Source organism: Lissotriton helveticus, chromosome 1_1 (assembly GCF_964261635.1).
Source record: "Lissotriton helveticus chromosome 1_1, aLisHel1.1, whole genome shotgun sequence".
NCBI classification, from domain to species: domain Eukaryota; kingdom Metazoa; phylum Chordata; class Amphibia; order Caudata; family Salamandridae; genus Lissotriton; species Lissotriton helveticus.
Genome location: NC_136057.1, coordinates 17,300,177 through 17,327,522, shown reverse-complemented (window position 1 = coordinate 17,327,522; position 27,346 = coordinate 17,300,177). Strand labels below are relative to the sequence as shown.

Below are 27,346 nucleotides of genomic sequence, written 5' to 3'. Positions count from 1 at the left end.
ATTTTAAAGCTCATAAGGCCCCAAACCAATGCTCCACATATCGGCTGCTGTCATTAGTTAGCATAGACATGAAAATACTGGCCAAACTATTAGCGACCAGAGTGCAGCCACTGCTCACCAACATGATTATACCAGACCAGTCTTGCTTTCTCCCTACCTGCCCAACAGCACAGAAACTAAATACCGTATTTGCCATATTTCATCAGCTCGACCCCTCTTTGAAAGCCCCAACAGTCTTGCTAGATGCCGCAAAAGCACTCGATTCAGTTGAATGGTCCCTCATGTTTACTATCTTACTCGGATGGGGTTGCGATTTTGATGTATGCAGATGACATGGTCATTTATGTTCGGGAACCAGACACTTATCTGGACCCGATGATTTGAGAATATATTCATTTTGAGAGGATGTCGGGCCAGAGCATAAACTGTACGAAGTCCTTTGTGGTGTCCCTCACTCCCTTTAAGATACCCTGTGAGCTGGAGTTCCCGCAGGTGTGGCACAGCAATCCATTATAGTATCTGGGGATCTGGATTCACAGGGACCCTGAAGTGGTGGTTAGCTATAACTACAGTAGTATGAATATCCTACTGAAAGAAACCATCTGCAGATGGTCACATCAGCCACTTGCCCTTGCCGATAGTGTCGCCATCATGAAAATAATAGTATTGCCAACATTTCTCAATATATTTAATACGATTCAAATGTCCCTTGACAGGAGTTCTTTAAATCGTTTAACTCACTCTTAATATCATTGACCTGGGCAGGTAAACAGCCTAGGTTTGCATGGAGGATGCTCACTCTCGCGTTTGAGCAGGAGGACTTTGCAGCCCCGGATATGTGGGTATACTACTTATGCACTCAAGATCAGTGCGCACACTATTGGGTCTCTCCTCCTGACTTTACACCACACCTAGAAATAGAACATGGTGCTGCTCACTCAGTATCACTCAGAGCCTTGATCCTGCACGCTATGAAGACCAATAGATCAACGGAAATCTCCACCATCCCGTTCACCACTAAGGCATCGCAGCAGCTGGGTCATAGAGTGCGCAGAACTCCGCTGTATGCGAAGGCACTACCGTTAGCTCCCAACACAGCAATGTCAGTCACGGCGGAACCCAAGGCGCTAAGCAAACTAGCTAAGATAAGGTTGTAGACAATGGGTGATGTGTTCCCGGATGTGAAATGTATGGAATGGACTACATTTTGCATGCCTGCGGATGCGCAAATCCATGCTTGGACTGTACCCAGAGTTCCTGGGGGAGCCCCCGGCTTTGTCAGCACTCAGTTACTTCTGTCCACTCCAACTAGATAGAAACTAGTCACCAGGATATCCAACGCATTACACCTGGACGGCGCTCAGTCCAGCAACTCCATTGGGGACAAATGGAATGACATCCTAGATCCACGCCTCACCCCAAAAGAATGGACATTCTGCTGTGTACAAACAGGGAAGCTCATCTCTAATGGGAATTTGTGCATTATTCACTTTAAGGGGCACATTAGGATGGTGGGCAGACTAAGTCCGCCCTCCACCCTCGTGGAAAACGGGATCACCCACGATCTGAGCGGTGGTAGCGCCATGCACATTATGATGCGCTCGCCACATTCGCGGGCGCATCATGCATGTTTAACATTGCGGCAGGCGGTGTTTACACCAGCACCCGCCGAAATATTAAAAATTCATGTTATGCATTTGCATACACAAAGCAGCAGGCACCGCGCGGTGCCTGCCACATTGTGTATGCAAATGCAGGGGGGTACCACAGGTACCCACCATGTGCACCCCCCACCTCGCCTTCACCATGACCAAGTATGGACCGCATGCTTTTCTGTGGCGGCATTGCTGTCACGGAAAGGCATCCGACAAAGCCCATCCTGATATGGTTGGCGGTGTCTAATAGACACCACCACCATATAAACCCTTTTCTGCCCCGGTCGCAAGGCGACCGGGTGGAAAAGCGGCGGACGGTGTTTCCGTCCGCCGCGGTCCCCCTCCGCCATAGTAACATGGCGGGGTAAGTGGGTGGCGGGCGGGCAAGGATGTCGGGCGGATCGCCAACGCCATGCACCCGACATCCTAATGGGCCCCTAAGTTTCTCCATCAGTTGTACCACACACCACTCAGACTTCAGTGACATAGCCTTAGGAAGGATGATAATTGTAGTTGATGTGGCTCCCCATGGGTTGATTTTCTACATTTAGCTTGGGACTGCCCCCGGATACTCCACTACTAGGAGCAGGTTACACACATCCTTACTGAGGTGGTGTCTGAAACAGATCAATGTACTCCATAAATATGTCTACTTGGATACGTGAAAGCACAGAAAATGGCTTGTCCTAAGCGCATGGCGGTTAGTCTGCTACTGGCTAAAAGAGGGGTTGCAAAACATTGGCGTCAAAGAACATATCCTAGGTTAGAGGGGGAATATAAGGACATCGCGTACTGTAGAGACCAAATGAAAACATATGCAGAGGAATTGCCGAGCGCCACCAGACCAAAAACATCTGGGCACCGATGACGACGTACCTCCTTGCCCTTCCGGAGTGATCCCCGGCTGAACAAAGACTGTAGTATACTGTGATGAGCAATATTGGTTCCATGTGAAAAGTGTATCACCGCATGTCATGTTATCTGTGAATGTATCAATATCAGTGGGCAATTAATGTTAACTGTTTTGTTATGTGCATTTAACTGAAATGCAATAAAAATAAAATTACAAATTTAGAAACACAAGCCTCGGCAGCAGAAACAGACATGTTAAACGAAAAAGGTGCAGCATTGGGACCAGCAAGGGCCGAGGGACTCACCAACAGCAGGAGAGTCGGAGCAGGCCCGAGCGAGCAGAGGAGACCGCTGTAGCCAAAGGAAAGACCCTCAAGAGGAACCACAGGCCGAAGGCACAGGAGTCGCAACAGGACATCAAGCAGCTCACCAAAGATGCAGGCCACGGTGCAGAGGATGTGGTGAGGACAAAGATCTTTTCAGGAAGAGATGCTGAAGGCTGGAGCTTCTGGTAGCTCGAAGAGCACTGGAGGACAGAGTCAACAAGCCTTGGCAACCGCAAGTTGATGTGATGCACCGGGGCTCTTTTCCAGTGGTTCTGAGACGGGATATTGGCCTCAAACTTGCTGTGAAGACAGTACAGGTCTCGAGGGAGTTGCAGAACCACCACCTGTGTTCCTGGGCCTTTCGGAGTCCAGCAGGAGGAGCAGCAGACTGGTCAGCTTTGTTGCAGTACCTGCAGATGAGGGGTAGTGACTCCTTCACTCAAAGAAAGATTACTTCGGATGTCTTTGATGCCCACAGGCCTGGAGAAGAATCTGGATGAAGCACAGGCACAGACAAAGCAGAAGACTGGCAGGATGACGAGACCAGGATCAGCAGGAGTCTTCTTTGATGCAGTCTCAGTTCTAGGCGAAGTCCAATGAAGTCCAAGGTGCCCAGACGGCTGAAGTTGAAGTGGTTTCAGATTTGTATCTTGTCCCATGACGAATATGAAGAGCCACCCACCGGTAAGCCCTTAAGTACCCTAGGGAAAGGGTTGGGACGAGTCAGGGATCCCTCCCAGAGGAGGGGCTGTACAGAGGGGAGGACACTCCCATGTCCTTTGTCCAGTTTTGTGCCAGAGCAGGAGCCAATGGCTCCATGGACTGGCTCAAAATGGAGTATGCAAGGTGGGCGCCAAATGTGCCCTTCAAAGCAGACTGGTGGTGCTGGCAATCGCCCACTCCCCAGCCCAACACACTAAGTCCTGTCTGGGAGAGTTGTGTGGCCTAAGGCCTGCTTTGCACGCATGTTATGTTCTAGGGGTGCAGAGAGCTTTTGCTGATCCTGATGTGATTTACTCTTACTGAGCGGAAAGGTAAAGGGGTCCCCAAACAAGCTCTCTTTCTTTCACTTTTCATTGACTCTCTTACCTCTTCTTTGTATCTCTCTCTGCCTGTAGCTCTCTTTCTTCCGAGCCCTCTAATTTCATCTCTCTTTCTCTCACATTCTCTCTCTCTCGGTCTCTCTCGGTCTCTTCCTCTTTAAATCAGCCCCTCTCCTTTTTCCCCTGCAGCAGTGACCCAGTGTGACCAACATAACAAACAAGGAGGACCGGGTGGACACGACCACACCTGTGTAAGACACAAGCCCGGAACAGAAGATTCCTCTTCCTGGATGGGTTTATCGTCCTACCTGAGACAGACACTATGTCTCCGCGCAGGTAAGTGGACTTTATTTCAAAATTTTAAATCGTTTGTTGATTTAAAAAATATAGTAACAGAAATTAAACTTTAAGCACCTTCACAGGAGTGTTATTAGGTTTAAATATATTTTCTTGCCAGGTCACCTGCCTTTTATGTATCAAAAAACCCATTGAAATGAGAGAAATGTCCAGAAGAAAAGATCTCAGAGAAATGTGAGCTAGATGGCAAAGAAAAAATGTAATAAAGAAAGGGAAATATTCCAACTGATTCGAAAACTGATAACATGGCCCAACAGAAACCATGAATATCAAATGGTGAAACACTCTAAACCCCTGACTCAGAGATATCCAATGTAGGTCCAAGAGGGCTGGATCCATACAATAGGATAACTACATGAGATACCTTTACATACACTCAAACCATTATACCATAGGATAACTACATGAGATACCTTTACATACACTGAAACCATTATACCACAGGATAACTACATGAGATACCTTTACATGCACTCAAACCATTATACCACAGGATAACTACATGAGATACCTTTACATAAACTCAAAGCATTATACCATAGGATAACTACATGAGATACCTTAACATACACTCACACCATTATACCATAGGATAACTACATGAGATACCTTAACATACACTCAAGCCATTATACCATGGGATAACTACATGAGATACCTTTACATACACTCAAACCATTATACCATGGGATAACTACGTGAGATACCTTAACATACACTCACACCATTATATCATACGATAACTATATGAAATGCATTTACATTAGGGGTGGGTGAAATATTCTGTTCCACATGCGGAATTGGCAGAATTGTGGCCACTTCGGGTTACCCTTCAACACAGAGTTCTGTCCAAATTCCGGCAACGGCTATCAGACAGACCCTTTCTCCTTTGAGGCTCCAGAATATGCGAGCTGGTGAGAGTGAGTGAGATTTGGCGTCCCTAGTACAATTTTCTAACGTAGGTGATTGCCGGCGCTTGCGAGCAGTTGTGGCCAGAGGGCTACCATTGGAGTAGATTTGCTGCCACTCAAGTAGATTTTCTACTGAGCACCAGCAACATCACCATGAATAACCGAGCGCTCTTGCGCAACACACTGTGCAGTTTGTGCTGATTTTTAGCGCTACTCACGTTATCGGTGGTAAATTATAGTGCGAGCTGCATATTTTACAACCATTGGCAGAATTCTGTGGAATGTCATGGAGTTTTCTGTAACTCTGCTATTTGTGCCCCCCCTCCCCCAGGGAGGTGTGGTGCAGCGGTCAGGGCAGCTGACTTTGGAGCAAAGAGCTCAGGGTTCGATCCCTGGCTCCGGCGGCAGATCAGCCCAGCAACCTGTGACTCTGGGCAATAGCTCACTTAATTTCCACGACGGCCCCCAGCGCCTTGGGACCCATAAGGGTGAGTGGTTCGCGCTTTACAAATACTGGATTCACGATTTTATTTTACCCCTAATTTGCATTCACTGAAACAAAGTCCTAGTGGGGATCCAGCTGGGATTCAAGGTATTGGGTTTTACATTTTTGCAATAAACATTTTTACATTACACACATTTCCAATTGGCGGAACAGGGCTATAAATTGATTTGGGCCGGAATCACAATGCTTTTGTGCTAAAACTGGAATAGGATCATATGTTTCCAGGCTTCTATGTCAGAAAGCTAGCCACAAGGTCACATCCCCTCTCCTTAGACACTTTAGGATCACCGTACCTTACACTGGGAGCCTTTCATGACCTCTGAAACCAGGGCACCTGTCAAACTACGACAAGGTGCCCTGCAGATGTCAGCAAAGACCTGTGAAAAGAGGGATAAAACATACAGTGACTGGGAAACCCAGCATTTATGGTTAGGGGTTGTATTGAATTCTAGGTTTAAAGAAAACAAAGCTTAAATTCTGCATCGTTTTATATCACGTAGGATTAGACATTAATTTTTGTGATTAATCTCACCTTTTACCCAGCCTAGTAATCTAGATTTGATTGAATCATGGCTTCTGTATATTTTTCAAACATTTCTTTAAACCTCAATAAAGATGCTTTTACTTTACTATGCCTGTATCATTACATTTTGTTCCTAGTTCTGGTTTAGCTGAAGACATTAAGAACTAGAAGTTTGAAGAATTTCTAACATTGGTGTCAGATAACATAGCAAAGGACAATGTCAGCATCAAATTATCTTGAAGACTGTTACTAATCCAGCTCTAAACATTACTGAACTTGATGCCAGACCAATAGGAATCCACTTAATACAATGTGGGAGACGACTGTGCCTTGTTCAACAAAGGTAGCATTTCCTGTTTGTTAACTAGGGGATTCCAATCCACCCAGATATTACTATTCAAGCCCCTCAAATCTACACACATCCTGTTGGAGCCATCAGTTTGCACTATACTATGGAAGAAAGCTACTCCAATGCTTCTTTCGATTCAATCGGTCCTATTTTGCCTCACTGGTCAATTTTAACCTTCAGTGATTTGATATAAAAGGTCCTTCTAGACCACAAGTGTTTCCTCAACACAACCTGGAGAAATCTTTCAGGCTTCCTAATTAAACTATGATACGCAGGGATTATGTTAATCTAAATCTCCTAACTCTGAACCCGTCAGACTCGAATGCTCCGCCTTTGGGCTGCTGTCAATTCCAGAACCTATGTAAAATTGGCACACATATACATCTTCACCGAGTGTTCCCTGTTTTGATCTATATCCTATTAATTAATCAGTAGGTTTTGGAACTCTAGAGAGTGTTAGAATTGGGGGTCTATAGTTGGTAGAGGTAAGTAACTTTGACCAAATAGGGACCCTTGCTTCTAGTCAAGGAAAGGGGGGTACACTCCTGGATAACCCCTGCTCACCCCCTTGGTAGCAGACAGGTTTATCTCAGAGACAGTGTGTAAAGCATTTGTGAACACATACAGTAATACAGCGAAAACACTACAAATGGACACCACACCAGTTTAGAAAAATAAGTAATCTTTACCAGACTTAACACAAGACCAAACACCAAAAATCCACAATACTGTAATCAGTAGGGGTGGGCAGAAAACTCTGTTCTACTCTGCGGCTAGCAACCCCGGCTCCAAGCCCAGGTCACGGTCCCAGCTTCCAAACCCGGACCAGGCCGGGGAGAGCCTCCCCGGGCCCCAGTGGACCCCCTTCCCCAGCACCCGGACCCTCATCTTGCTTGCAGGACAGGGGGCTCCTGCACCCTAGTTCCCTGGGATGTAGCACAAGCCTCGGGCCCAGTCCCAGCTTCTGAACCCTAGCCAGGCCGGGGAGAGGCTCCCTGAGCCCCCGTGAACCTCCTTACCCAACGCCCGGACCCTCGGCTGGCTTGCAGGACAGGGGGCTCCCACACCCTGGGACGGAGCACAAGCCCCGGGGCCGGTCCCAGCTTCTGAACCCTAGCCAGGCTGGGGAGAGGCTCCCCGAGCCCCCATGGACCCCCTTCCTCAACGCCCGGACCCTCGGCTGGCTTGCAGGACAGGAGGCTCCTGCACCTTGGGACCCTGGGACAGAGCTCAAGCCCCAGGCCCGGGCCCAGCTTCCAAACCCTAGCCCGGCAGGGGAGAGCCTCCCCGGTCCCCGATGATTGCCCGGACCCTCGTCTGGCTTGCAGGACGGGGGGGGGGGGGGCACCGCACCCTGGAACACTGGGACAGAGCACGATCCCCGGGCCTGGTCCCAGCTTCCAGACCCTAGCCAGACGGGGAGAGCCTCCCGGGACCCAGTGGACGCCTTCCCCAGCACCCGCACCCTCGGCTGGCTTACATCATCAGTAGGGTAAAACTAACCGGGCTCACGACGGTCTAAACACAGCGCACGTTCGACATTAGTGGGTGAATATTCCAAAGCTTGGTGAATTATGCTTCATAATGATAGGAAGAGCCGACATCGTAGGATCAAAAAGTGATGTCGCTATGAATGCTTGACCGCCACAAGCCAGTTATCCCTGTGGTAACTTTTATTACACCTCCTGCTAGAAACCCAAAAAGTCAGAAGGATCGTGAGGCCCCGCTTTCACGGTCTGTATTCATTCTGAAAATCGAGATCAAGCGAGCCTTTGTCCTTCTGCTCAGCCCTCTCTCATGTTCAAAATGCATTTTCTTTTCCGCTAAGGCTAACTTCTTCATTTCTAATTCCATCCCAACTTCAATTTTCTTGCCCTCTATGTCCTTCTGACCATCTATTTTGAGCATGGCTAGCTCCAACTTATGCACTTTCTCCCTCTCCGTGTCCTCCAGCCCTCAAGGTGACAAGCCCTTGAAAGGAACACTCCTGCCCGCCCTGGAAGGTACTTTCTCCCCGGTGGGCCCAATGGCCACTCAAGCTGCCCAACTAAATTCTCTGCCTCCCCCACGGCTCTTCAGGATGCTCACTGGCATTCCTAGATTCTATCTGAACAACAAGGAACTATAGAGGGACAATTTTAAGCCAGATCACCATCCACCCATCAATTATTCAAACAGCAAGAATCTGGCTATCAGGGCACTCCTCACTCTTTTTAGTAGGACAGAAGTCAGGGGGTATTGACCTCAACCCAACAACTGTTTCAATAATTACACAGTCTAGTACGGTCCTCTATGCCCAGAATATTAGGTTAACTTAAACAGGAATCACAAAACAGGTGCATGTCATGCCACTCACAACAACACATCCAATTGACATTAGAATATGTGTCCCACCAAAAATGTGTGTGAAAAAGAGAAAGTGCCTCACGTGTGCACCACCAAAGGAGCTACTGGCAGGTCTCCACCAGCTTGCCCACATATTCATCATCGGCAACTTTCTCATATTGAGTGAAAAAGATGTATAGTGTCCAGTAAAATAAATGTATAGAGGTGTGCTTAATGAGAGAATCACTAATAGAAAAAAGGAAACAAGACCCAGTGAAGTGCAAGAGACCAAATTTTCTCAAACAAGATAAAAATGAGCTAAGACTCACATACACAATTTGACCCTTTAGTCCAAAATTGTAAGCTTGCCCAATATTAAAAACATAGCATGTTATATACCCGTTACAAGTAGGCCAACATGTTTCATTGCCTTTATTTCTATACAGCAAATTTGTCAGGGCTCCGAGGTCATAGATTTCCTCACTGGACATCTGTCTGTATACATAGAGTGACAAGTGGGAGCCACGGGCCCGCGTACCAGCTCCCACGATGTCAGGGGATGTGTATTTCTTACACTATATCCCTTTTCAAAGACACCATAACCGTTGCTTATATGTATTTATCATGATTCCACAGCCGTCTTACATTTGGTAACAGTGCATAATGGATGCTAGTGTGTATTTGGTGACAGCGCAATGTGGATGCTGGTCTGTATTTGGTCACAGTGCAGTATGGATGCTGGTATGTATGTGATATCAGCACATTATGGATGCTGGCATATTTGTAACGCGGTACACAAGGGGGTGGTGATGGACGGAGCATTTGAATCAATCAAACACTCACTCCCAAGCCATGCCTTCGCTGGACCGGAAACAAGCTTCCGAGGACCGGTTTCTGGCATTCCAGCCGTCTTCAGCCAGGCTTGCTTGAATCCAGTGGCAAAGTGAGCAAGGGACTCACGTCTGAGCATACCCTGCCAAACTTATGGCGAACAAAGCGGTACAAAAGGGGGTGGTGATGGACGGAGCATCTGAACCAATCAAACACTCACACCCAGCCAAAAGATCTGGGTTTAATCCATCACCGTTCTTTAGCCCACTCTGCCACCCCAGTTCAGACATGGCCATATGCAAATCAGTCTGACCCTGTGCCTCATGGGAACAGCCCAGCCCGAACTGCCGAGCCATGCCTTCGCCGGACCGGAAACAAGCTTCCTTGGACCGATATCTGGCATTCCAGCCGTCTTCAGCCAGGCTTGCTTGAATCCTGTGGCAAAGTGAGCAAGGGACTCACGTCTGAACATACCCTGCCAAACTTATGGTGAACAAAGCGGTACAAAAGGGAATGGTGATGGACGGAACATATGAACCAATCAAACATTCACACCCAGTCAAAAGATCTGGGTTTAATCCATCATCGTTCTTTAGCACACTTTGCCACCCCAGTTCAGACATGGCCATATGCAAATCACTCTGACCGTGTGCCTCATGGGAACAGTCCAGCCCGAACTGCCAAGCCATGCCTTCGCTGCACCGGAAACAAGCTTCCTTGGACCGGTTTCTGGCATTGTAGCCGTCGTCAGCCAGGCTTGCTTGAATCCAGGGGCAAAGTGAGCAAGGGACTCACTTCTGAGCATACCCTGCCAAACTTATGATGAACAAAGCTGTACAAAAGGGGGTGGTGATGGACAGAGCATCTGAACCAATCAAACACTCACACCCAGTCAAAAGATCTGGGTTTAATCCATCACCGTTCTTTAGCCCACTCTGCCACCCCAGTTCAGACATGGCCATATGCAAATCAGTCTGACCCTGTGCCTCATGGGAACAGTCCAGCCCGAACTGCCAAGCCATGCCTTCGCTGGACCGGAAACAAGCTTCCTAGGACCGGTTTCTAGCATTCCAGCCGTCTTCAGCCAGGCTTGCTTGAATCCTGTGGAGAAGTGTGGCTCACCAATTACAGCGGCAGACCCTGAGGCAGAGGTCTGGCCCAGTTTTATTTACTCAAACGCTCCGTACATCATCCCCTTTTGTATCGCTTTGTTCGCCCTAAGTTGGCAGGGTATGCTCAGACGTGAGTCCCTTGCTTACTTGGCCAAGGATTCAAGATAGCCTGGCTGATGAGGATTATGAATCCGAAACCAGTCCCAGGATGCTTGTTTCCGGTCCAGGGAAGACATGGCTTGGCAGTTGGGGCTGGACTGTTCCCATGAGGCACAGGGTCAGACTGATTTGCATATGGCCATGTCTGAACTGGGGTGGCTGAGTGAGCTAAAGAATTGTGATGGATTAAACCCCGATCAGTTGACTGGGGGTGAGTGTATTATTTACTCTAACGCTCCATCCATCATCCCCTTTTGTATCGCTGTGTATTTGGTAATAGCGCAGTATGGATGCTGGCGTGTATTTGTAACAGCACAGTTTTGATTCTGGCGTGTTTTTTAAACAGCGCAGTATGGATGCTGGGGTGTATTTGGTAACAGTGCAGTGTGGATGCTGGTGTGTATTTGGTAACAGCGCAGTGTGGATGCTGGTGTGTATTTGGTAACAGCACAGTGTGGATTCTGGTGTGTATTTGGTAACAGTGCAGTGTGGATGCTGGCGTGTATTTGGTAACAGCACAGTTTGGATGCTGGTGTGTATTTGGGTACAGCGCAGTGTGGATGCTGGTGTGTATTTGGTAACAGTGCAGTGTGGATGCTGGTGTGTATTTGGTAACAGCGCAGTGTGGATGCTGGTTTGTATTTGGGTACAGCGCAGTGTGGATGCTGGTGTGTATTTGTTAACAGAGCAGTGTGGATGCTGGCGTGTATTTGTAACAGCGCAGTGTGGACACTGCCGTGTATTGGGTAACAGCACAGTGTGGATGCTGGTGTGTATTTGTAACAGCACAGTGTGGATGCTGGTGTGTATTTGTAACAGCGCAGTGTGGATGCTGGTGTGTATTTGGTAACAGCACAGTGTGGATGCTGGAATGTATTTGTTACCAGCACAGTGTGGATGCTGGTGTGTATTTGGTAACAGCGCAGTGTGGATCCTGGTGTGTTTTTGTAACAGCGCAGTGTGGATGCTGGTGTGTATTGGTAACAGCGTAGTGTGGATGCTGGTGTGTATTTGTAACAGCGCAGTGTGGATGCTGGTGTGTATTTGGTAACAGTGCAGTGTGGATGCTGGTGTGTATTTGTTACCAGCACAGTGTGGATTCTGGTGTGTATTTGGTAACAGCGCAGTGTGGATGCTGGTGTGTATTTGTAACAGCGCAGTGCGGATGCTGGTGTGTTTTTGTAACAGCGCAGTGTGGATGCTGGAGTGTATTTGTTACCAGCGCAGTGTGGATGCTGGCATGTATTTGGTAACAGCGCAGTGTGGATGCTGGTGTGTATTTGGGTACAGCGCAGTGTGGATGCTGGTGTGTATTTGGTAACAGCGCAGTGTGGATGCTGGTGTGTGGTTTGGTAACAGCGCAGTGTGGATGCTGGTGTGTATTTGGTAACAGTGCAGTGTGGATGCTGGTGTTTATTTGTTACCAGCACAGTGTGGATGCTGGTGTGTATTTGGTAGCAGCGCAGTGTGAATGCTGGTGTGTATTTGTAACAGCGCAGTGCGGATGCTGGTGTGTTTTTGTAACAGCACAGTGTGGATGCTGGAGTGTACTTGTTACCAGCGCAGTGTGGATGCTGGCGTGTATTTGGTAACAGCGCAGTGTGGATGCTGGAGTGTATTTGTTACCAGCACAGTGTGGATGCTGGTGTGTATTTGTTACCAGCACAGTGCGGATGCTGGTGTGTATTTGGTAACAGTGCAGTGTGGATGGTGGTGTGTATTTGTAACAGCACAGTATGGATGCTGGCGCGTATTTGATAACAGTGCAGTATGGATGGCTGTGTGTGTTTGTAACAGCGCAGTATGGATGCTGGTGTGTTTTTATTGTATTCATGCGCACAGGTTGTGCGGTGACTGTTTTCATAGTATATTTTGTGAGGCAGAATCCCGGCTCCCCCAGCCTCATCCCTGTCTTCCTCGGCACATGGTGTCCGCTCCTCTCTGACTTGTCTCTGTTTTTCTTTCCACAGAATGCTCTGGTCGGATGGATATACAGGCGGACGTGGTGCTTTTAGTCCATTCTTCTTAGTCACTTCAGGGCCACAGGAACCCCCCACCCCCATAACAACATCCCGCAAATAACACACAGACACAAGTGTTAAGATTGGGAAAAATTGCTGCAGGTTTATTGTTACATACAACATTATGTAATCACGTTGGGTTATCTTACGGGCAATCCAAGGGCAGGCCGCATTCTCGCCACCTGCCCGCCTGATGAGCCAATCAGCACAGTGGCGAACCACCCCGCTGCTGATCATTATGGTAATAAACTACTCACGCCCCTTGCGGGGCGTATCTAAGCAACCCCCGGTTGCACAGGCCCACAACCGCCCGAAGGACTACTGGGGCGCCGTCTCGGATTCCTAGCCTCACATGAGGTTCTAGGTTAGGCTCTGGCACCCCTATGTGCCCGCTGAAGTACTGATTCGCACCTCTCTGTTTCCGGATTGCCCTGTAACTCCACCTGCAACGAAAAAGGAAAACACATTAAAACTCCCTCAGGAGCCCCCCCATAGCTGACACTCAGGGTTAGAGGTAGGGAGGGAAAGAGTGTCCCGACGTGTTCGACGCAACGTCCGGAGCGGCAAAGAGGCCACCACAACGGCCAGAGGAGGAGATATACCCTCTCCCTGCCAGCCCCGGACGTGCGTCATAGTTCCGCCCACCTCCACCGGGCAACCTGCCCTGAGGGGTGGCAACCATTAGCTGGGGGTCGGGGGCAGCCCTACGTGACTAAGGGCCCGCCCTCCTGATGGCCACCGGGTGGCCTCGGGCAGGCGCATAGTCACTTCAGGGCCACAGGAACCCCCCACCCCCATAACAACATCCCGCAAATAACACACAGACACAAGTGTTAAGATTGGGAAAAATTGCTGCAGGTTTATTGTTACATACAACATTATGTAATCACGTTGGGTTATCTTACGGGCAATCCAAGGGCAGGCCGCATTCTCGCCACCTGCCCGCCTGATGAGCCAATCAGCACAGTGGCGAACCACCCCGCTGCTGATCATTATGGTAATAAACTACTCACGCCCCTTGCGGGGCGTATCTAAGCAACCCCCGGTTGCACAGGCCCACAACCGCCCGAAGGACTACTGGGGCGCCGTCTCGGATTCCTAGCCTCACATGAGGTTCTAGGTTAGGCTCTGGCACCCCTATGTGCCCGCTGAAGTACTGATTCGCACCTCTCTGTTTCCGGATTGCCCTGTAACTCCACCACAGCCTGTGCGATGGTCCCCGCCGTCGCACGGGTCCCCCACCAACGCTACTCCTTTTACCTGCAACCCTTGCTCAGCAGAGCCTTTTTTTAAATTGAGGAGGAATAAGTCTAAGCCAACCGGCGTCAGGACTCCATCCACCTTGAAGTAACCTTTACTTTGTCCTGAATCATTTCATGTCTGAAGAAGCCCCGACCCCTCTGTTGGGTAACTTTCTTCATGGCACAGAGCTTCCTTCCTAAACTTTATAATTGCTTGGCACAACTTAGCACCTCACCAGGGACATAAGAAGCATGCCTGACGAAACGCAGGCCCTTCTGCCCCTAATCTGCCGATACCCTGGGTCTTATCCCTCACAAAATTTGTGTACCATCCCTGGTTCGAGAGTCATATTACCAGGAATGACAATGGGAAGAAGGGGCCCCTACTGTTGAAGGCGCTTCGTGTCAAATTAACGGCGTTCCAGCACCAGCCCTGACACTTGAACACCCTTCACGACAAGCAACAGCAGGCTACACCCAGCCAGGTTATGACTACTGCTGTAACGCCACTCTCCGCACAACATAGAGACAGTGTGCCTACAATAACGCTTGTGCTGCTATCCTACAAGCGCACAGAGGCATGGAAGGGATAATAATATCCTTTTATGAATAGGACGATGACCTTGCATGTGCCAATACAAGATTGAAAAGGTATAACAGCAGGCATCACCCGCCCTCTCGGGTTTAGTCTGGGGACAGCTTTAGGCCATGCTACCTTTCTGAACACTCTCTGGCTGCATGCCAGCCTTGAGAGCAGAGGTGGCAGCCCCCAACGGGATGAATGGCTGGAGAACCTTTTCCCTTGCCTCCGCAAACCAGCTCAATCAAGGCACGCAAGCATATTTTTATCCATTTGGTATTTGGTCAAGGGACCCAGGTCAGCATGGCTGAGAGGTAACCTGGGACCGCAGGACGTGAGCGAGGAAGGACTTGAGGGTCTCTACAGGGTAATAGCAGGGGTCACCCAAGGGGGCCAACCGGGTAACCGACCCTTTGCCTGTCTGATCTGTTTTGCAACGTCTGAGAGTGATGTACAGGCTAGCTTCAAAACTTATGTCCGCCACCCCTAAGACATCCCCAGCCAAATCTGACTAAGATCGCTGTCTGTGGGATTACTTAAGACCACCACAAAGGGATTGCCGGGACAGATCTAAGTGCCCCCTTGAGATCCCTACCTGCGTCAGTACATGCCTGAGCATATACCCCCGAGGCGCCGTTCTCCAAAGTCACTGAACTGTGCTTCGTGAACGCTTATGCAACTATACCCCAGCAAGTACAGAGGGGTATTCAGTGCGCAAAGCCTAGGAGGACTTACATTTTATATACAGGCTTGCCAATGCAAACAGCTGGTATCCCATGCCCCTACGACTTGGGGGCAGCTCAACCATGCTACCTCATGAATATCTGGTCTATACCGTTGACTTCGACCCCCGACCTAAGGGATTAATAAGCTGAACCAAGGTGCTCCCAGTATAGGCCAACTCCTCACCTTGGGGGGGGCACACGGGAATCTGAAGGATACTTAAGTTCACACAAGGCTGTTTCAACGCAGCCCCGGGGAGCCCAACCCCGCTAACCCAGTGAGAAACCGTGGGTCCAATTCCGGCTAGGAGCCCAATGTGCAAGCCAACGCCTTAATATGGAGAGCGAAGAAAAGGGGGTCTGGAATACCAGATAGACATTCAGTGCCTTCATACGGCTGATATTTCACTTCCTGGGCACTTCTATATTGAGAGTCTTCTGGGGGCCCACCTCTATAGGTAAGCTTGGCAGTCCCGGCTCAGGCAGTGGCGCAATTGCCCTGCTAGTACATGAACTGAGTAAAACTGCAGGCTGTAGACCCTACATACTACTGAGAAGCAGCTGGTGTACCCGAGCTGAAGGCTCAGCGGATGGGCTGGTTTCCCGCATCCAGAGCCTTGGGAGAACTGACAGACGACAGCAGTATTAGGAAGAGCAAATTGACTATTGTTCTACATAGGATAAGTAAAACAGTGCAGGTCCCGGGAATGCGCATAAGAAGGACAGACTACCACTTGGTAAGGCCCCAGGATCGTTATGCGCAAGGTTATATATGTCCTTTTAGCTCAGGGCTAGACCTAGGTTTTGCTACTGTTCTAATATGACGCATAGAAAGATAACCCATGGGATCTCTTCTCTATCACCATCTGGCAGATAGCCAGCAGGTGGCGACAGTGAGCTATTCTAGCACCACTGACCTCCAGCACCCCGTGATCACCGAACCACACACATCCATAAGAATGGTGTTATGCATGTTAGTTGGCTGATGATCTGTGTGTCTTTGAAATGAAAATCACACTACAGGCCTCTCCAACCTGGAGGTAGGGCTGGGAGATGTCGCTATGGCATTCATTTTAGGGGTCACGTGGCTTGCTTCGGGTGCCCCGTTGATGGTCTGTGCACTGGAGACTCATTCCTGGTAGCACCTCTTCACTCATACCCCAATCTTTCCTAACGATAGTAATTTTGTTTTCAATCGGTAATCGTTTGTTTTATGAATATTTTGTTAAATGTGCAATGCACAATAACGCATCATCTCAGCACCTTCTATTTAGTGTATACTGAGGCGCTCTGACAATCCTAATACTACTAGCCACACTAAGAAGCAATCGAATGACGAATGACGAAATGCACCTAAAACAAACGGTATAGTACCGTTCCCTGACATCTTTAGGCGCAATAATGGCCCACGGTATATAGGGACACATTTGCACGCCCCGTGCGTCACCCCTGCATCACTTTAACATGTGAACAGTGACGCAAGGGACCCGCAAATCCGCCCCTTAGTGCGCTACCTTCAGATATTTGTGATACCGCCGGCGTGTGTATAGAGAATATACACCTTCTGTGATCAGTAAGCATATGCTGCATATTTCTTACAGAGTAACGAGTGCAGGGCCTTCATCCCAATCCGCAGAATGATAGGTAGCGCCAATACTGCCTCAAAGCGCTATAAGTCGGCAAAATAACAAAAGTGTGGTTCGTTCTCCAGGTAGGATCCCACAATAATTTTAACGCGAACTGGACCCGAAGACATCGGATATCAGAGAGCTTTACGCAAGCACGAGTTTCACACCTTCATATTTGTTAGGTAAAGGGGGGGATCTGCCCAGAATCACAGGATGTTGAGCGTCCCCGCAGGGACCGAACCCGGTTCCCCAACTTGGAGGTGGACGCTAGCGCCGTAGACACTCGTCTTACATTAAGGCCGGCCAAAGGAGGAATTTGCAACCACGCGTGAGGAATGCAACAATGGCTACTTTGTGGGGCCCAAATATTTCACGAAGACCCCAGCTGAACTCGAATAGAGGTGAGTGTCAGGGGGGGGGTCCGCCATAAATTGTCAAGAACAGCCTCGATAAAGGGCTGAGCCGATGAAAGAATGTGTGAGGCGGGAGGAGGCCCGAGAAATGGATGAGGCGAGGCTGGGAAGGATCCCAGTGCATCTGGGAAAACCCAGCGCTGAATAATGTGCATTTCAATATAAGAAAGGGCACTGTGCGTCTCCGTACCGCACAGCGCTGCACACCGTGGATTTCATGAAAAGGCACTGCGCCTCTCCTTAGAGCACAGCGCGCAGCACTGTGCAGCGTGTATTTCAATAGAACGGGCACAGCGCCTCACCTTAGAGCACAGCGCTGCACACTGCATCTCGATATACACGCGCTGAGGGTCACATTGGAGCACGGCGCAACACCCCGTGCCTCTCAACGAAACACAGCGCTGTGCATCTCAGAAGAGCACAGCGCTGCACACTGTATCTCAATCTAATACTGCACCGCATCTCAGCGTTGCTTTTGCACATTTCAATATAACACAGCATCTCAGTAGAGCACAACGCTGCACACTGTGCATTTCAATATAACAATGTTGCGCGTTTCAGTAGAGCACAATGTTGTCCACTGTGCCTAGGATATGGCAGCACTGTGCATCTCAGTACCGCACAGCGCTGACCCTGCATCTCGATATAACCACGCACTCGGTACTCTGCTTCTCAGTACCGCACAGCGCGAACACTGTGCCTCTCGATATCACAACGCACTGAGTGTTGTAGTAGAGCACACGCTGGACACTATATCTGGATATAACACAGATATAGTGTGCATTTCAATCTAACACTACGCTGTGCATTTCAGATCATCATTTCTCTCTTACACGACGCTGTGCATTTCAGATCCTCATTTCTATCTTACACGACGCTGTGCATTTCAGATCATCATTTCTATCTTACACGACGCTTGTGCATTTCAGAACAACATGTCTATCTTACACGACGCTGTGCATTACAGTAGAGCACATCGCTTAACACTGGGCCCTTCGATATACACAGTCATTTCTATATTACACGACGCTGTGCATTTCAGAACATCCTTTCTATATTACACGACGCTGTGCATTTCTTAAAAGCACAACGCTTTACACTGTGCATTTCGATATAACACTTCGCTGCTGTGCATCTCAGTACCGCTCAGGGCTGGCGCTGCATTTCAGTATAGCACAGCGCTCTGTGTCTCAGTGGAGCCCAGACCTGTACACTGTGTATTTCAGTATTCACAGCACCGTGCCACTCTGTAAAACACAGCGCTGCATGTTATGCGGGCACTGTACGATGCATACCTCAGTATACCAAAGCACTGTATACTGCATCTCAGTCCACTTCAATTCAAACAGACTTTGTATCGGTCTCCAACCCCAAGCGTGTCGCCCCAGCAGAACTGCGAAACCCTTGAAAAAAGGGGGGGGGAGCGGGCACGAGGGAGGGCTATTGGCGGGCGCAACACCGCACGCATGCCTGCCCCCCACCTCAGTAATTTGCCGCGACGGGTGCCAGAAATATAGGGGATCGTCCATAATTAAGCGAGCCCCTGATCCCCTCCCCGCCGCCCGACCGCGCTCCTACGGCTGGCTGCACGACGGTGCGATGTATGGGACTGAGTATATTACTGAGGTCATTCCCCTGACATTACCGGGCCGGAACAAAACAAAACCACTCACCCCGCACAGATGGCGGAGTGCTGCTGTGTGTGAGATGACGGAAGTCTTTCTTACAAGCATACCGCGACACCCATTGGATGACACAGCTGAGACAGCTGCCACCCAAGCGACCAGGCCAGAAAACACACGTAATCCCCTGGGCGCGCCCCTCCCCTCAAAGCATAACATTACTCCAGGAAGGAGCGCGCAAGGGAGAGGCCTGAAACAAGCCTGGAAACGCTGATCAGTCGGAGCTCAAATAAGGTACCCCTGTCCTTGCTGAATCAGCGACGTCAGTGTCACGATATTGGTCACCACCGCAGCGGATTAAGCTCACGGATTAAGCTCAACCGAGTTACCAAGCAGCGCGACATTGTGCCTGCTAGCTGCTGAATGACCCACACCAATACTCGTGGGGTTGTGCCCAATTGGCACCCGCAAAGGATCGCACAGATGCCCGTATTTAGCAGCTGTGAACGTGGTGCGTGAACAGGCTCGTGGATCGGGTGGGGTAAGTAGGGGCCGAACAAGAGGGAGGGGCATCGCACGAGGGCGCCCTCCCCCAACAGCATGTTGCAGCGCTCCAGTTCGGCTCCACTTACAGCCGGAGGCCCGCCATGCAGTACACTAATCACCGGATCTCGGAGCAGGCGAGGCACACGCAGCTTTTTGTGGCCCCCTGTGCCGAAACAGACCAACTTTTGTTCGGGCCTCTCAGTGAAAACCTTCAAAATACTGCCCCAGGACAGCATTAACAGTCGGAGCCTTATCACGTGCTGGGCAGACTCATCCAACAAGTATGAGCACACGATGGCGATAGTACTACCGCCTAGCAAATGAGCATCGGCACCACTAACATTTGCCTGCATTAATTACACCGAAGGAAGTTAAGAAAATAATAATTTGCATTTCTAGTTTTATATAGCACGCACTAGACCTGAAGGTATCAGAGCACTGTAAATGAGCACCAGATCTGTTACCGACGGCTACTTTCAAATTTGTAAGGCACGGGGAAATTGAATCCCATACCGAGACTCGAACCCTATCCTCAGCTCTGCGGTCGACCGCCCTAGCCGTTAAGCCACGTTCTCTCCCTAATGTTACGGCATAGCAGACTGAGCATGGAAAGGATATAAAACATTTCCCTGCATATTCCACTCGAAACACAGCCTAAACAGTAATCCTTATCCCCGTGTTAGGCTGACTAACCCCCTAGCCTAACAGTCCTCACCTCGTGCCTCTTACTAAAACTTTGATAATTTTCCTACCTTGGGAAAATTCTACAGCATTGGCAGGATTCGAACCCTGGCCTGTGAGGGCTGTCCACACCAAAGGAACGAGCCTTACGTTTGAGCTATAGCTCCTTGGTAAACATGGCAGCGTAGCATAACAGTGCTAACCAACATCGCAACGTAGCCTGACGATCCTAACCTCGTGCATATGCTAGGCTGACTCCCCCCAACTGGCGGCGATGCGATAAGCGGCATAAAGCGTGGATGAATCTACTTTTGCCCAAAAGCACCGGATCAGTAAGGTAGCCACGAGGGGGAGACAATGAGGCATCGTAACAACATGAGCACAACCTAGAACATTTGCACGCCTGTTACGGGCCTGAGCACAACTTAAACATTTGCACGCCTGTTATGCCCACATTGCGACCACTTAAGGACGACATGCATAATTATGCACTCTGCCCCTCACCATGACCCAGAAGGAAAGGATGGCATACACTCCGGGGGCCCCCCGCCTTGCCCACGGAGACGGTCTTGGTCCCCGGCACACTGCACGGGTCCCCATGGAGTGCGGTAGCGGGCTAAGTGCGGGAAGCGCTGGCCCCATTATGAACTACCGTGGCACTGTGCAGCCTCCCTGCGGTGATTTTCGTCCCTTCCGACCTATAGCTGCGCTATCGACCCCAAGAGCGCAGGCTGAAAGAAGGGTGGGGGCGAACCTTGCGCTCTAGCCCCCGGTCCTGAAGCCCCGCCACCCAAGGGCAGGAGCCTGGCCTTCGTTGCCTCAATGAACGCCGGACCCGCACGAAACAACGGCAAGACACCCACATGTCCGAGTGAGCACAGCCCAAACACATGGCCTGAGCGGCCCTCACCCCAACTTGCCCTCGGGCAGTCCAACCTCGTCGATGACCGGGTGAAGCCATATCCTGAGGACAGATCTAGCAATGGGGATTCGACTCATAACGCAAAACTGCCAAGACAGACGAGCGGTCCAACGCCCGGCAGTATGCCCCAATGCACTGAAGCTTTCCTACACTCGCAGACAGGGGTTCGAACCTGCACCCTCCGTACGCACGCCAAGCGGACACTGAAATTATCGGCGCCAGCCTCTCACATCTCTACCTCTCCGTCGCAAAACCAGGGAGCCTGACCAAGTACGGAGGAGCTCTTAAATCTGCCCCTTCCCCTGAAAGCATTATAAACCAGCAAATGCTGGGCAGGCCTACCGGAAGGTGCTTCGGGGAGAGGGGGGGCAGCCACTCACCCCACTTGCAGTTCCCTCAGACGGCTTGAAACTCAGCACGAGTGAAGATGGCGGGACGGACAAACGGCGTGTCCCACGAGGCAGTGGCCACGCGTGCTCGGAGTGAGGAGAAAGAGTGTCCCGACGTGTTCGACGCAACGTCCGGAGCGGCAAAGAGGCCACCACAACGGCCAGAGGAGGAGATATACCCTCTCCCTGCCAGCCCCGGACGTGCGTCATAGTTCCGCCCACCTCCACCGGGCAACCTGCCCTGAGGGGTGGCAACCATTAGCTGGGGGTCGGGGGCAGCCCTACGTGACTAAGGGCCCGCCCTCCTGATGGCCACCGGGTGGCCTCGGGCAGGCGCATTCATTGGACTGATTAACAGTTCCCTCCTCCTGAGGCCCTTCTGGGAGAAGTTTTTGAGAAGCTTCCACGTGTCCCGGGACTCGGTGCGGTTCAGCCTGGTCACGTTCAGGGATGATGCCCGGATAGAGGTCCCCTTCAGCGACTCCCACAACGTCAGTGTCCTGATTAACTCTTTGCGGACCTTGGAACTGATGATCGATCTTCCTAATACTGGGAGGGCCCTCTCCTTCGTCAGACGGGAGGTGCTGGTCGAGAGCCGGGGGGCCAGAGCCCACGTGCCCAGGGTCCTGGTCCTCTTCACACGTTGGAAGTCAATGGATGACGTCACTGGTCCGGCCCTGGAGCTCCGGGGCGCGGGGGTGGAGGTCTTTGCTGTTGGTGTGCGGGCTGCGAGCCGCCCTGAGCTGGAGGCCATCGCCAGCCCCCCGGCTGCGGCCCACGTGTTCACAAGCGACGACTATAAAGAGCTTCAGCAAATCCTGCCGGAGCTGACCGAGTCCATCTGCCTCAGGGTCCGGTACAAACTGAAAACTATAGAACACAACCTGCGGGTATGAAAGGGAGGCACGCCCGCTTCTTTCAAGGGACACAAGGTGGGGGTCCAGGTAGAGCTCTGTAGTTTAGAACAAAAGCGATAGAACACACTTCACAGCTAATATTTACATTTCATGACGAGGCGCAGGGAGAAGGGTAAATTACAAGAGCCTCCCTTGGGTGTCTTTCACTTTCTCCACCGCCGGAAATCCCGCCCTCGGACTTCTGGCAGTGGGGAAAGGAGGCAGGTGGTGGTGCCAGAAGGAATAATGCAAGGCAGTTGTCTCTCACTGTGTCTGTGTTTTAAAAGGGATCTTAGCGCCTTTTTCAAATTTCAGGGAGTTTGCAGAACTTTAAGGGCCTCATTTATGAAAAGTGACGCATTGCTGCGTGAAAACAGCGATGCATCACTTTTCACAGCGATCTCCTTGTCACACCAATGATGCGTCATATTTACAGTATGACGCATCATTGCGCAAGGAGTTACAGATACAACAGTATTTCTGGCGTATCTGTAGGCGCAAAAGTGACGCATTGCTGGAGTGTGTCACAAAAGTGATGCAACTCCAGCAATGCGTCCTTTCACATGGGGCAAGCCCCATGTGAAAGGGTCTGCGTCAGTCTTACGCCTGCTGTGAGGCAGGCGTAAGATTTTGACGCATTTGCGTCCTAGAAGTGGCGCAGTGAAATCTCATAGATTTCACTGCGTCACTTTCATGACCCTTTCTTGCGTCAATACGCCCCCGTTGCATATATTATACCTGGCGCAGGGGTTTACAAAGTGACGCATCTACCTAGATGCGTGACTTTGTGAATATGGCGCAACAAGGCGCATTTTTTTATGCCACTGGTGCGTCACAAAAAGTGATGCACCGGTGGCGTAAAAGTGACGCACAGCCTCATAAATGAGGCCCTAAGGGTTTAGGATGTCTGGAGAAAGTTGGTGGAAAATCTTATCCCAAGAGCACATTTAGCGAGCGTGAGTGGCTGTTTGCACGGCTAATCGTGTTCTGTTGTATTCCGCAATATTCCTTGAGGCAAAATGCAGCCTCTCGTTCATTTTGGACGTAAGGGGCATTTTTCTCTGAAAATAGCACTAAATGAAGAATTACTTTTCTTGTGTCATTTTGCATAATCCTGTGGAATCTTTTAGGTAATTCTGTGTGACTGCGATGCATGGAGTTACACGAGTTATGCCCACCCCTAATGTCAGCACAGAGAATAGAAAGTGAAACTTAGCCAGAACAACCTAACTTGGCACCCTACCTTTGACCCCTAATAGTGATTGTCCAATCCGAAACCAGAATCTTCTGACTCATCAACTGAATCTCCTGATTTGTGCTCCTTGTTGTTTACCAGCAGATAATGCCCCCTCCTTACTCCACCCACTGAGAAATTGAAATAGAATAACATGACCCAATTTAGGATTTTAAGTGTCTTTGTAAAAATGGGTCTATCTGGAGTTCAAACACTTTTACCACCCTGTTATGTCTTGCTTCCTGATTGGTCGCGTATTCTACGTCTTTGTAATTTACCTTTGAGTTTTCCACTCTCATATTTTTAGTGCTTTTTCCATTTTATATTGTGTTGTAATCCACCTGTATTTCTGCTTTGTTGCATTTCAGTGTTTATTTCTAAATATGCGCCAGCTGAAGGGTGTTTAATAAAGAATTAAGCAAAACCTTCAAGTGTCAATGTTTAATATGAATTGGTGACACCGATCGTTATTTGCATGTATTTAAAGTTCTGATGCGTCACGTGCTTCTTCTTTACATGGTTTACGTCACTTCACAGTGAGCGGGTAACTAGCGCAAGATGTCCAGGTTTTCTCTGGTACCACTCTCTCAGACTCGGATCATCCATGGGCTTGTGGGCCTTTGACATGCAGTGCCCGATTCACAGAACAAACTCAGTTTGGTAGTAGTAAAGTTGAGAAAAATCCTAATTTTAAGACTTTTGGTAGTCACAGAAGGCATTTAGGAGTCCTAAAGTTAGGACTTCTAACTTCTTTGAATACCAAAATGGTAGTAAGTTTAGGATTTTGTCTTAAGTTAGTTCTGTGAATCAGGCTTGTAGTTCCATGGGATTGTGGTCTTTGGTCCTGTAGCTCCAGTCTACGCTGCCTAATTTTATGTTTGTGGTATTCGCAGTGATACTCTCCCGTGACATCACAGAACTTTAGGTGATGGGTTCCATAGAGGTTTGACCTGGAAGTTAGATCTGTCCTGAGCTGCTCACTACATCTGCTCCCGTGGGGGGCATTAATCTGCTTCTACTTTCATCTTCTGCTTGAGAAAGTCTACAGTCAACCTACAGGTGTAGAGCTAGCCTGCACCTCTGTTCTCCTTGCCAACCACACTCTTGTTTTTATTTTTAGTCTTCCTGGGGGCTACCCCCATGAGATTTGAACTAGTCACATTTTTCTTTTCTCGGTTTTGTTGAACTTGTTAAAGGTCTCTGGGGGCAGGGGTCGGTCTCCTCGTTTATCCAAGGTTTAGATTGTAGAGTTTGTTGGTTTACATACCTCTCTTGCATTTGTTATAAAGAACGTAGAGCTTGATAGTACCCTAAAATGTGCTACACTTTAAGAAACACAAACTATTGTTAAGTAATATATTGACAGACTCAACTTTTACATCCACACGGACAGTCATTGCGTGTGTGTCGGTAAGCAGATGGTATTTCTGTAGCATGAACCTCGCCAGCTCAGCTCTCAGGATCACCGGCTTTGGAAACACGATGGACCGTCTGACTAGAGAAGGATGGGTGGAGGTCAGTCTGGCGGACAGGGCACTCCGCTACATGTGTGGTGTAGAAACATGTCTGCCAGACCCTAAATCAGGCCCTGAGTCTTTCTTCTGTTGCCACAGAGCGCCCAGGGGTGGGCAGCGGGGCAGAGAAATGGCACCAGGCTCCTCTACAGGTGAGTCTTCCTCTTACCTGCATTAATTGTTTTGAAATAATTCCACTAATGTTCAGACTGTGGTTTTTACAAGATCCTCCTTCAATAAGTGGATGAGTGTTTTATGATCAGTCACCAAAGGACACCTCCAGAGCTCCTACAACAGCCCAGTGGCGCCAGAGGTCTGTCCAAGGCAGAGGTCAAAGGACAAAGTTCAATCTGGTGTCATCACAAACATTCCATCGGCCAGTCCCATCAGAGCCAGACTGGGGAACCGGAAGCAGGCATGGCAAAAATCCTGAAACCAGCCTGCCCCCTTCCTCTCTCGCTCTGTCTGTCTGTCCGCACCTATCCAAGCTCCCTCTTTCCTCTCTCATCTCCCTCTCTTCTCTTTCTCTCTACCTCCCCCTGCTTCTTTTATCTCTCACTCTGTCTATCTGCCCTCACCTATCCAATCTCTCTCTCCTCTCTCTCCCTGATCTCTTTTGCTCTACATACCTCCCCCGCTCCCTTCACCTCTCAGTCTGTCTGTTAGTCCCGTCCAGTCTCCCCTGTCTCTCTCATCTTTTTCTCTCTCCCTCCATTCCTGCTCTCTTCATCTCTCACTCTGTCTGTCTGTCTGCACCTGTCCAGTCTCTCCTGTCTCTCTCTCTTTGCTCTCTCTGATCTCTTTCTCTCTGTCTCCCTCTCCCTCCATCCCTGCTCTCTTCATCCCTGCTCTCCAGCTGTCTGTTTGCACTTGTCCATTATCTCTCTCTTCTCTTGTCTCCCTCTTTGATCTCTTTTTCCCCCTCCCTCGCCCCTGCTCTGTTTCTTGAAGCCCTCTTTGCCTGCTGCAGCTCACCTCAGGGACCCGGAGACAGTGACAGAGGCACCATGGGATGCATTGCACAAGTCTCCTGGGAAACAACTGGCAGGTGAGTCACTGGCCAATTTGGCATTAGAGAAGGGGCCCCAGACACTTGTGTAGCCCTTTGTGCAATATAGATATGTAGCTCTAGCCTAGCATTCCCTCATTGCACTTTGACTCTACATCTGTGTGGTATTAAGGATGTGGGTGCAAAGGAAAAGAAGCCAGCAGGGGGCGTTGTGACAGTGCCTGACTGCCGCCCCGAAACCCACCTTTCCGTATGGAATTGGCCGAGCGCCGTCGAGAGGCCTCCTTGGCGAGGCTCCTCTCCTATGATCGTAACAGCCGAGCAATCACACTACCACAGAGAGACACCACACAAGAGTAGGTTTAAGAGTCTTTATATAAAGAATAAAGGCAAGGTTCTGCAGCAATGTGTACAGGGGGATCGAGGGATCCCAACAGAGTCTCAATGTTCGGGGAAGGGGGTAGCGGGACAGTCTTGGTACCAGCTGGTACTAGGAAATCCTGCGCACAGCTCTCAATCCTCGAGCTGGGGGGTGCCGGGAGCCGCGTCAGCAGGGCTCCGAAGATAGTTCAGCGTGGGCAGGCCGCGACAGCGTCAGCAAGGCCTCTGAAGATGGTTCAGCTTGGTAGAGCCGCGACAGCGTCAGCAGGGCTCGGCGGATGGTTCAGCTTCGTAGAGCCGCGACAGCGTCAGCAGGGCTCGGCGGATGGTTCAGCTTGGTAGAGCCGCGACAGCGTCAGCAGGGCTCGGCGGATGGTTCAGCTTGGTAGAGCCGCGACAGCGTCAGCAGGGCTCAGCGGATGGTTCAGCTTGGTAGAGCCGCGACAGCGTCAGCAGGGCTCGGCGGATGGTTCAGCTTGGTAGAGCCGCGACAGCGTCAGCAGGGCTCAGAGGATGGTACAGCTTGGTAGAGCCGCGACAGCGTCAGCAGGGCTCAGAGGATGGTACAGCTTGGTAGAGCCGCGACAGCGTCAGCAGGG

General features: G+C 50.0%; 1 protein-coding gene across 1 annotated transcript in view; it reads left to right on the top strand.

Moving 5' to 3' along the window:
- The window catches only part of LOC144811779 (uncharacterized), a 47,932-nt gene extending 23,665 nt beyond the window's left edge, over positions 1-24,267 (top strand). The window contains exons 4-6 of the mRNA XM_078673885.1: positions 4,066-4,212; positions 12,919-12,976; positions 22,047-24,267. Of these exons, the coding sequence (XP_078530011.1) occupies positions 4,066-4,212; positions 12,919-12,976; position 22,047 (206 nt within the window). The 3' untranslated portion in view covers positions 22,048-24,267. The remainder of the gene's footprint in view (positions 1-4,065; positions 4,213-12,918; positions 12,977-22,046) is intronic.
- The last annotated feature ends 3,079 nt before the right edge of the window (positions 24,268-27,346 follow it).